At 42.4% G+C, this 12,294-nt stretch overlaps 1 protein-coding gene across 4 annotated transcripts in view; it reads left to right on the top strand.

The window, feature by feature from the left end:
• hgs (hepatocyte growth factor-regulated tyrosine kinase substrate) overlaps positions 1-12,294 on the top strand; it is an 84,459-nt gene that overhangs the window by 60,030 nt on the left and 12,135 nt on the right. For all 4 annotated transcript variants that reach the window (XM_060942507.1, XM_060942505.1, XM_060942506.1 and 1 more), the window contains exon 16: positions 6,218-6,358. In XM_060942507.1, coding sequence (XP_060798490.1) covers positions 6,218-6,358 — 141 coding nt within the window. The remainder of the gene's footprint in view (positions 1-6,217; positions 6,359-12,294) is intronic.

The raw sequence follows: 12,294 nt of genomic DNA, 5'->3' as shown, positions 1-12,294 counted from the left end.
GATCGGATACAGGTCACATATGGGCGAAAAGATCGGATTTGAGTCACTTCAGCCTGCAGTGTGAACGTAGCCAAAATGCCTAATCGGTGTATTGTGTTTGGCTGTAACAACGAGCCCCAGCCAGGAATTGCCTTACACGAAAACGTGCGTTAAAAATAAATTTTGTTTGTTTATAATGTCTGCTTTCCAGCTTCCCAAGCCACCTTTACTAGCTTTTTAAAAACATTTTCACAAAACTCCAATTAAACCTCCATGATCTTGCAATATTATGTAGAACACCCCATGTCGCTTTTAATAGGTCTAAGATCATCATGGGAGAGCAAAATAGATCTATAGGATAGAAACCAAAAGGCCAAATTTGGACTTGTGTCCAAATTTTACAGTGATTTATGCCACAGAGCTGCCTTTAACTAATAATTATCACTTATTACTGACGATTGTATGTTTACTAAACAATACAATACAAAGCTCAATACTCCCAGCCTATAACATACTGAATATCAAGTTAAAATCAACCGCAATAAAAGGAAAATGATGAAAACTGGAATATCAAGGGGTCTACTGGATCAGAAGGCCCACTGCATTTCGCGAGATCGCAAGCTGTCAAGTTGCTAGAATTCAATCTTTCTAGCTATACTTTCACCCCCTACAGCTATCAGTATTACACATAATCATAGATTAATCACACAGCATTCTAATTCAAGTGAAAATGGTCTTTAAAAATACACACAAGTAGTGATTTAGTCAGAGAAACCAACTAAAACAAGTCTTCAAGTCGCCGGTCTTCTTCATTCTCGTCTTCGTTTCTGTCGTCGTCAGAACTGTCCTCATTTTCTTCTGAAGATGAGCGCTCAGGTTCAAATCTGTAAGGCTGGATACCACCAGGACATTCAGCTGTCAGAATCTCTACTTGTGGGCCATTTTCTTCTTCTGTATCGGTAAAATCAAAGCTAATTTCCTCAGCATCGCTCCTATTTTCTGGTGTGTCCGTCATTGCAACTGCACCGAGTGGTTACTGGTATGACGTCACGCAGCTGTTCCATTGACCGAGAGGGGGCGCTGCGAACGCGGGAAACTTCAAGTGATGGGCATTAGGGTTGGGCGGTATTACGGTAAGAAGGTATCCCGAGGTATCCAAAAGTACCAACGGTATCGGTCTCATTACCGTCATTTTAAAAAAATATATAATATCTAAATAAATATGGAGTACATGAGGTCATAATATAAAATAATAAATTGAAGATCATCCCGAATAACTGTGTGATCGTATTTTCACTAATTCTATCAATTTCCTAAAGAAGCTCTCATCGCGTGCAGGGTTGTTTGTCGTTACCATGGCAACCCTGCGTGACATTTGGAGTCTGACAGAAAGCTTCGCAAGAGACTGAGACCGGGGGTGTCATGGCTCAGATGGCTAAGGCACCGTACCATAAATCCGGGGACCCGGGTTCGATTCCGACCCGAGGTTATTTCCCGATCCCGTCTCTCTCTCCCCCGCTCATTTCCTGTCTCTCTATATTGTCCTGTCTAAAAAAAAAAAGACTGAGACCGCGGTTGAAAGATGGCAAGTCAAGATAACGAGTTAGTGGCAAAAAAAAAACACAACATCGGCAGTGTGGCAGTATTTTGGTTTCAAACCAAACGAAAAATCTAATATGTCCCCTAAGGCACACCATAGCCTGGGGTACTCCACTTCCACGAGATCTCTCCAATGAGTTGTGTTTTGAGTAGGTTACATGAGTAACAACAAGGTAAAATAATATAACGTATGACATTTGGGATGTGGGTAATAAACGTTTGAAATGTCATCTACTGAAGAAACGGAAGAAAACATCGTAGCGTAAACTGTTCGGTTTCTGGTGGGAATTAGCAATGCGCTTGCTATCTTTGTTGGGTGTGTTAAACCGTATGGATTTAAGTGGAATAATTGTAAGGAGTTATGTGATCAAGACAACGTTTTAAGCAAGGTAAGGCCATTTGATGATTAATTTCCCCGCCACGGCATGACGTGGGCCCATATGATTTTGCCTTGTGCAGCTATCGCGCATTTGAATTAGGTTCGCCTCATTTGCGCTGAAGAATATGGTTTATCGCGCAGTCTAAACGGACTTGGGTGTTGGTTGATTCTTTTTCTTTTTTTTATTTCCCATGCTTGAAAGGGTATGATCCTGCTCATCGTGTACTTTTTTTTTGATGGAGTAGGTGAAATAGTGCTGCTAATGGCGTTTCAACGCAGACATGTGTAAACGACAGTTGAATGCTATTTTCAAGATGAAGGAAGAGTTGCGTGATGCTTTGAAATATCTCTTAATCCATTCATCAATGCACAAAATTCGCTTTGCTGCTTAATCCATACCACAATGCACGCAATTCGCTATGCTGCTTTTAAATAGTACATTTGAGGCATAGGCGCACATTACATAGTAGGCCGAAACAAAATATAATTTTTTTCTCGGTAATACCGTATACCCCGGGAAAACACAGAGACGGTTTAAAGGTATCAAAATTTGGATACCGCCCAACCCTAATGGGCATGACCAAATAAGGACCGATTACAACCGCGGGAAGCTTTTGAAAAATCGACTGTCAATTTATTTCGAATCTCGAAAGCATTCTGGTGCAGAATAATGCGACTTTTATCGCCACTGCGTGACGCCTTTAAGACCTTCCGTGTCAGCCCACTACGGGTCACCGCGGGGTGCAGCTGCACCACTGGTGCAGAAAGACCGCATGCTGCAGGATTTCCTCCCTATGAAGAGAGTACTAGCAGGGTCGGGAAATCCAACTTTCAGAGGCTCTTGCTGGCTTCTGATCACTTCTCTGGGAGAAATGTTTCCCGACTTCAGAACTTTGGCTGAAGTGGCGCTGGTTATTCCTGCCTCCAGTGTCGCAGCAGAGCGCGGGTTCAGCCTTCAGAATAAAATTAAAACGTCAATGAGAAGTCGTCTGTCCGAGGCAAAGACGCAAAATTTAATGACAATTGCCTCGGCAGCAGTCTCCATTGATGACTTTGATTATGCACAAGCGAGCTCCCAATTTAAATCCATGCGGGCCAGAAGGAAGGTTTGAGCTCACGCAAACAGGTCAAATTAGATCGTCACTTAAATCGTTGTAGTGGACTGTTCATATTTTAACTGCAATTGTCTTGCTACGTTGTAAAAGAACATCGTTCATATGCCCGTTAAGGCACAACAGCCGCAATGTTTTTAGCGGAGGGAAAATGGGTTCCCAAGTGACCGAACATCAGAATCTCTGTTCATCTTTTTGCATCATAAATACATCAATAAATGATTAAATAATACAAGCTTGTTCTGTGAATTAATTTTTAAATGAAAATGAGTCCATGAAAACACAAGTTATTAAATATATAGCATTTATAGCCTATATACATTGTCATTTAAAAGTTAAAATAAAATGACAGATAATAATGGACAATGACGGAATTTTTACAACCCTGTCCGTCAAAATGGCGGACAATGAAAAAGTCTAACGCAACCACTGGTGGAAAGTGCGTCTGCGGATCATCTCTCGCTCAGGGAGAGAGAGAGAGATGGCGTGCTTGCTGGAGGCCCCTCTACGCATCAGCGTGTTATGTGAGTGTGTGTCGTTTGGTCACGAACAAACTCTCAGCTTTTTGTGTGTGCGTTTTGTCCGACGTGGCAGAGCCGAGTGTGTTTGACAGGACACGGTTGTCTGGGTCGAGCTAGTGTGTGTGTTTAGGGAGGCGAGAGGTTGGCTGCCGGTCACCCGGAATGAGTTCATGTACCGGCGCGCTGGGCGGAGAGGAGAGGAAAGGAAAGAGAGGAGGAGATGCTGTTCGTCATTTAGTCCGCGGAAATATTTCCACTTTGGGTGTAAAATGACTGGAACATTTGCTCAGGGAACAGACCTGACACCAGAGCTAGCTCCTGAGTTAGCACGGCTTGCTAGTAGCAGTGAAGTTCTGTTACTTTACACCAGGGCTTTGAACCGGTTCAAGGAACGAAAACGAAAACCGGGAACTTTTTCTATTTCACATGGAACAGAAACGAAACCAGAAACTTTATTATTTTTTATGTTCCGGAACAGAAACGCTTATTAAAAATAATGGTAACCGGTTAATACCGGTTTTTATTTCGTTCCTCAAAGTTTCCGTAGCCTACAAATAAAAGTCATTCTTCTCCTGCGCAAGTTTCTATGACCCGCTGGGGTTCACTTCCTGTGTGACGTTCGCTGACTGAATGGAGAGAGCGGGAGGGTGGACTACTATCACGTCTCCACATCTTAAATAAGAGGTAAATATTGCAGTCTATCGTTATTCAAAAACGTCAATTTCAAACACGATATCAATATATTTGTCCACGTTAATGAGAGGCTCACGAACATTAAATGACGTTAACCTCTGTTAGCCTATCGATGCATAGGGCCTGACTAGCCTTTGGTAACACACTAAACGAATTCTCTTTCATTTTTGGCACTTTTTCTGTTTGTGTAGATGGGAAGACATACTGAGAATCCAAATCGCCAACATTTGAAATAATAATTGTTTTGAATTATTTCTTGTCTTATTTAATGAAGGTTGTAATAGAATTAGCCTACATTTGGCTTAAGCTGGATGAGACAGAGACATAATTTTATAGCCATTTGTTAAACAGCTGACAGGGAACGTAATTAACCGTTCTGGGAACGAAATTTTTTTGTTCTAACCGGTTCGGGAACGTCTATTTAATGGTGGAACCCAAAACCGGAAACGTTAAAATTCCGTTTCTGTTCGGAACGAACCAATAGGAAAAAAATTCTGGTTCAGAGCCCTGATTTACACTCAGGCTTGTTGCTACTTAGCCATGTAGCTAGCAAGAGCTTTAACGCACCGCTTAAACACAAGTCTGTCCAAGGCCATTTATTTATAATTTAATCCTATTTTGGAGCATGTATAGCTTCTTCTGGCTACATAGGAAGTCAAAATATGCGTTGCAGCTGCCTGCTCTGGCTAACAGGCCAAGTGAAAGTGAGCGCTGCGCAGCTGGAAACGCCCCCTGTCCTGTTGCTCCACCGCGCTGATGAAGAGGAAATCTGTTGCGCTGAAGACCAAACCGCTCCATAAGGCATATAGAGTGCACTAGAGAGACTACAGGGGCTCGCTGTGTAGGGCACTTGTATAGGAAGGAGGAAGTGATTTGGGATTAAGCCTTCAGTGTGTGTATATGGAGGCTACTATATAAAGTTAGTTTCGTTTTAGAGAAGTGTCACATCTTTACCAGTGTTATCAGCCAGGTTGTTAAATTTATTATTTTTTAAATTATTTTTTAAAAAAGTATGATAATTGAATGAATGAATGAATGAATGAAATGAACTTAATTAAATTTACAACCAATGTAGATACATTACATTATTTACACATTACCGTGATATCTAAGGCATAATTAACAATTTACAGCAATAAAAAAAAAAAAAATTAAGGGCGGCACGGTGGTGTAGCAGTCAGCACTGTTGCCTCACAGCAAGAAGGTCCGGGTTCGAGCCCTGTGGCCGGCAAGGGCCTTTCTGTGCGGAGTTTGCATGTTCTCCCTGTGGGTTTCCTCCGGGTGCTCCGGTTTCCCCCACAGTCCAAAGACATGCAGGTTAGGTTAACTGGTGACTCTAAATTGACCGTAGGTGTGAATGTGAGTGTGAATGGTTGTCTGTGTCTATGTGTCAGCCCTGTGATGACCTGGCGACTTGTCCAGGGTGTACCCCGCCTTTCAGAAATATGAGTAGAAATATTAGAGATATTGGCTTCTTCACAGACTTCTGATTGGATTGAGTGGATTCAGCAAACACATTTTTTATGAATGTTTAGTGAAAAAGTGATTTTTATTCTTGCATATGAAAATCCTCAAGTGAGTGAACACTGTACAGTTCTGTATGAGTCAATTTCACAGAAAACTTTTTTTTTTTTTTTGGTCCGGACGTGTTTTTGTTTACATTTTAAGATTTCTAAAACCTTTTTATGGTCTCATATGATAAAACATTATCAGTTCTACCTTGCATTTCAAAATTTGACTACTTTGGTTCATTGACTACTTTGTCCCCCCACCAGGGCGCTGCCCTGGACCAGCTGGGGGCCTGCAGATCCCCGGCCAAAATTTTCAGATAATTTCACCAGCCCCAAATCACATCCCTGATTTATTCACCTCCTCTGATCTTGCTCATGGGTATGAGGTGATTGCTGATCAGTCATGTTCTTTATCGGTTGCAGGAGTATCTGGAGATGCAGAGACAGCTGGCGATCCAGCGTCTGCAGGAGCAGGAGAAGGAGCGGCAGCTGCGTCTGGAGCAGCAGAAACACACCATCCAGATGCGTGCTCAGATGCCCGCCTTTTCCCTGCCTTATGCCCAGGTGAGCTTATGCCCAAGAAGCAGTCACAGCAGGGAAGCGATTGCTTTTCACTAGTGACGTGGAGACAACCTTCACTTTTACATCATTTTTATCTCTTCAGGGACAAATGACACCACAATGGGATTTTCGTAAACCATTAAAAACTGAGTTTGTGCCAGAAATTACTAAATGGCTGCATTTGGTTGGGGAATTTTTTTTTCCCCCCCTTTATAATTTGCACTAGTAGTGCTGGTGCAGATTGTTACTGTCATTCAGGATCTTTGTTCTCCTCCTAAAGATTTTAGGATGCTATTTCTCCCTCAGTTTTCAACTAATCATCACCAAAGTTCACATGAAGAATACATCTGGGGCCATCCTTAAAAAAAAAATCCGTTTCCTGTCCACCGGGTGAGCAAAAAAATTTTCAGTCAGGAGGGAGGGATTTTTTTATTTTTATTTTTTATTATATATGGATGGATAAGAAATCGCAATGCTGTTTGCTTTTTCTTTCAGTACTTTTTTATTACAAAAGCAGACACGTTTAATAAAATATGACGGTTTAATCAACTGAAACTTGTACAAAAACGTTAAGTTAGCATTTTAAACGCTGAATGCAACATTTGCAAAACTTTTACAAAGGTACTTAAAATGTCCGACACGCGGACTTTTTGTAGTTCTAAATCGAGTGTTAGGCCGAGTTCGGATGAAATTACACTATTAAAATGATCACTGAATGATTTGTTTTTCTGAATCTTTACTATTTTGTTGTTTGCTAGAATACCATTTTGTGATTTCACGCTTAAGCAAATGTTTGAAAACTCCGGATCTCCTTCCTTCATGGCGGCTGCCGTTTTTTTGTGCCGCACGGCGCATGCGCAGAGCTGATTCGGTTCAGAGTGCGCGCGCACTCGGCGGAGGCAGTAGTGTGTCGGAGGGAACAGAAGCAGAGATGACGCTTATTTTGTCTCCGGTAAACCAGTCTTCTCTCGTTCAATTACGTGCTGGCATCAAAAGACACCGTTGGTTGTAAATGAAGCCAAACTGAGTGGTTGGAGTGTATTTTCATACACAAATGGAGAAATGTTGGCTGAGTGTGTAATTGTGTCGCCCCACTGCAGACCGTTGTCGTTGTTAATTCATAGCATGCTCAGCTGCGTGAATGTGTCATGCACCGAAAATAAGAGATTTACAAGCCAGGAACGCCTCATGATGCAATACGCAAGAAAAGAAAGAAGATTTACTGCCATTTTACTTTGTATTTGAGTAAAGTGAATAAATAAATGGTCTGTGGAAAATACATTTAATCCTGGGAACTGCATGCACAGGAGTTTTTGTGTTCACTCCCCCGGCTGGCTACTTATTTGTCATGGCTGGCTAGTATGAGCCTTGGTGGAAAGCCCTGGGAATGCGGAAATGTCAAGTTCGATTTTAGATTTACGAACCCGAAAAAAAGTCGAAAAACCGGCGTTTAAAAAAAAAAAATTCAACCGCACAAATGGCACTCACCCGGCCGCTGGACCGGAAACGGAACATTTTTAATAATGGCCTGGGCTGAATTATGTTGCTATGACTTTTGGTGGTGATCCAGAATGATCCATGAAAAACAGGATTTTTATACCCCCGCTCCGAAGGAGGGGGCGTATACTGGTTTACCTCGGTCTGCCCGAAACACCCTTTTTCTCAGTAACCACGAATCATAGCCACTTGGTACCAAACTTCAGCTTGGGGTTCTATACCGTGTGTATACAGTTTTCAGGTCTGTCGCACATCAACTTCCTGTTTACCAACTGAATGTGTTTACGAAACCTATAGGGTGGATTTACAAAACTTTCATAACATCTTTCTCAGAACTACAAATCACAACCGCTTGATATTTGGTGTTTCTCTATCGAAATGACGACCTGTTAATCAACAAATGGTTGAAAAGAGAGATTTGTGAATGATTTGTACTCCATATGTACAGTGGCGTGCAAAAGTTTGGGCACCCTTGCTGAAAGTGACTGTGAATAGTTAAGTGAGCAGAAGATGAACTGATCACCAAAAGGCATAAAGGTAAAGACGAGACATTTTTCAGCGTTTTCTGCAGGATTTGTGTATTATTTTTGTTTTGTACAATTGGAGAGTGAAAAAAGAAAAGGAGCACCATGCGAAAGTTTGGGCACCCCAATACATTTGAGTTCTCGGGTAACTTTTACCAAGGTTCCAGACCTTAATTAGCTTATTGAGCTGTGGCTTGTTCAAATTCTCCATTACAGGGATGGGAATTTTCCGCGGATCTGTGGATTTTATCAACCCAGGGGTCATTTTTGTGAATCGTCTAAATCCGAGGAGAAAATATTTAGGGGGGGTTAGGCAGCTGGGCCATAGAAGGTTCACGCTGCATGCTGCATGCTACACGCGTGTAAAGAAAAGTGGACAAACGTAGCATGACTTGCTCTGGGCCATAGAACGGCGTTCACGTTGCACGCTGCACACTTCATGCGTGAAGCGAGAAATGAACATGCACACTTTTTTTTTTCTAGGCGTGAAGATGGAAATTCCAGTCAATGCATGCGGTCACCGCCGCGCCAGCCAATCAGAACGGGTCTAGGGAGATAACTCTATGCTTTCAGGGGAAAACTTCAGAAAAAATATAATTGAATGGTATAATTGAAAAATAGTTCTTCATCGGGATTGTCAAGCAGATTATAGAATGTTCGGTGAAATTCACCACGGGTTTCTCTCAGAAGGAAGTGTTCTCGGCTCCAAATTCTGTTCCTTTTTCTCTTCCTCTGTCTCAGTAAAAGCAGAATGAGGCAATCGTCGTCATCCGAAGAGTCCATATTGTTGGTTACTCGGTCAAAGTAGAACAGACGCAACACGTGAACATCCAAGCATGAAGTTTAATGGCCCAGGGTCCGGTTCTTCACGTGAACGTGTAGCGTGCAGCGTGAACCTTCTATGGCCCAGCTGCCTTAGGTATGTGTTGACCCGGTCAACCATCGGGAACAAGGCTCTGTTTACATTGGCAGTTCAGAACGTACACTGTATTTGATTGGCCGTTGAGAGAGAAATATCGTGATTTGACCAATGGTAAACGAGCATAGATAGGAAAGGCCAAAATGTCACATGTAAGCTTCGTTCTGATTGGTTCTTCGCATTTCGCTTTCTTACTCATTCAACATGGCGCTCCACGAGGCCGGAGATTGAGGATGTAACAGCGAATAAGAGCTTCAAAATGGTGAAAATTATCACAAAAGAAAACGAATCGCTTATTCAGATTAGCTGCTAAAAGGAAAAAAACATCTCTGCAATGAAGCATTCCTAGAAAAAGAACAAGTACTTTGTAAATATGTTGAAAACTTAGAGTAGTGTTGCTAGTTATATGTGATTGTGACTTTGGGAGCTGAGAGAACTGTTCAACAGGGAAATTGTGTTTCTGTTGAGACAAGTTCACTGCAAAAGAGGTAACTGCATTCTTTAATAAAGTAACTGAAACATTTACAGGATTATGTCAAATATTCTGTCTTTGTGTTTAATTTATATTCATCATTCGTTTCATTCTAGCATGAAGTTAAAAATTCTTTTTAGCTGAGCATTATTGAGACTATTTTTGTTTATTAGTGTCCAAAACTCAAGCTTCTTTGGACTGAAAATATTATTCAACTGAGCAATCTGAGACCATTTCTAGTGGTCTAAAATGTATAAAACTCAGCTTCCGGGGGCCTTCGGCCCCCTGGACCCCCGACCAGGCTCCGCCCTGGACCTGGCTGGGGGCCGATGGCCCCCAGACCCCCGATTAAATTTTCAGCTGAAAATACAATCTCATTCTCATCCCTGCCATTAGGAAAGGTCAGATGATGCAGATTTCAAAGCTGTATAAATTCTCTGACTCCTCAAACTTGTCCCTAAAATCAACAGCCACGGGCTCCTCTAAGCAACTCCCTCGCATTCTGAATAATACAATAATTGATGCTCACAAAGCAGGAGAAGGCTACAAGAACGTAGCAAAGTGTTTTCAGGTAGCTGTTTCCTCAGATTGTAATGTTATTAAGAAATGGCAGGTAACAGAAACAGTGGAGATCAAGGTGAGGTCTGGAAGATGAAGAAAACTTTCTGAAAGAACTGCTCGTTGGATTGCTAGAAAGGCAAATAAAAACCCCTGTTTGACTGCAAAAGACCTTCAGAAAGATTTAGCAGACCCTGGAGTGGTGGTGCACTGTTCTACTACACAGCGACACCTGAACAAATATGACCTTCATGAGCGAGTCATCAGAAGAAAACCTTTCCTGCGTCCGAGCCACAAAATTCAGCGTCTGAAGTTTGCAAATGAACATCTAAATAAGCCTGATGCATTTTGGAAACAAGTCCTGTGGACTGATGAAATCAAAATAGAACTTTTTGGCCACAATGTGCAAAGGTATGTTTGGAGAAAAAAGGGGGCCAAATTCCAGGAAAAGAACACCTCTCCAACTCTGAAGCATGGGTGTGGATCGATCATGCTTTGGGGTTGTGTTGCAGCCAGTGGCACAGGGCACATTTCATTGGTCGAGGGAAGCATGGATTCGAATAAATACCAGCAAACTCTGGAAGCAAACATCACACCATCTGTAAAAAAGTTGAAGTTAAAAAGAGGACGGGTCCTACAATAAGACGATGATCCAAAACACACCTCAAAATCTACAGTGGAATACCTCAAGAGGCAAAGCTGAAGGTTTTGCCCTGGCCCTCACAGTCCCCTGACCTAAACATCATTTGAAAATCTGTGGCTAGATCTCAAAAGAGCAGTGCATGCAAGACAGCCCAGGAAACTTGTAGAACTGGAAGCCTTTTGCAAGGACGAATGCGTGAAAATCCCCCAGGTAAGAACTGAAACTTGATTAGCTGGCTACAAAAAGTGTTTCCAAGCTGTGATACTTGCCAAAGGCGGTGTTACTAGGTACTGACCTAGCCTGGGCCCGCCCATCCTAAGCGTGACGCAACACGAGGGCCTGTTGCGAGCTTAGTCTGGCAAGGCAAGCTATCTCCAGCTCTTCCAAGCTCCCGAAAAATCGGGAGCCAATCAACTTTGAGCATCTCCAACGGCCCTGGGTAGAGGCGTGTTCAAGGCAGTGACGTAGTAGAACTGCGACCGGAAGCCATAGATTGTTTACAGAATCTATGCCGGAAGCGCTTCATTCACTAGAAACATTACGAACATGGAGCAGCGGCAAGCCTTTGACACAGCGGTAGATGCTGTATTGAAAGCATTCAACGGGAAGTTCTCATTGAAAACAGAGCAAAGAGCAGCCCTGGAGGTATTTATTGAAAGGAAGGACGTTTTCGCCTTGCTCCCGACCGGCTTCGGTAAGAGTTTAATCTACCAGTTAGCCCCGTCGCGTCACGTACGTCAGAGGAAAGAGTGATGTGATTGGTTTAAGCTTCGTCACAGCCTTTTCTGGCTTCGACCAGTAGCAAACTGAGGCATTTCAGGGAGGCGGGTCAACCACGCACTTTGGGAAACGGTTGGGCTTAATATCTTTGCCAGACCAAATGCTCGCAGAGCTTTGAAGTCGCGTTAGCCAGACTAGTACTGACCATGTTAACTTTTGCTTCGGGCCCTTTTCATTTTTTGGTATTTTACACCTGTAAATGATGGAAATAAAAATGTAATCTTGCAGAAAATATTAAAGAAATGTCTCATCTTTACCCTTATGCCTTTTGGTGATCAGTTCATCTTCTGCTCACTTAACTATTCACAGTAACAGACATTTTCAGCAAACTTGTGCATGCCGCTGTAAGTATTCAGACACAACAAATATTCTCCCCAAGGCCTTCGAGCATCATGGTATAAATATGACGCTGTGTTAATTTTATAATGGATTATATTGTGAATTTGATGCCATTTCTAAGTGGCAGTTTACCGGGATGCTTTTTGAAATCCCTGTGGAGAGACACTGCTCTTTACTGACTTGTTTCAGGGTTAAGTATTTGTTGAA

This window comes from Neoarius graeffei, chromosome 16 (assembly GCF_027579695.1).
Source record: "Neoarius graeffei isolate fNeoGra1 chromosome 16, fNeoGra1.pri, whole genome shotgun sequence".
NCBI lineage: Eukaryota > Metazoa > Chordata > Actinopteri > Siluriformes > Ariidae > Neoarius > Neoarius graeffei.
The sequence above is the reverse complement of the archived record's forward strand: the minus strand, read 5'-3'. Positions and strand labels throughout refer to the sequence as shown.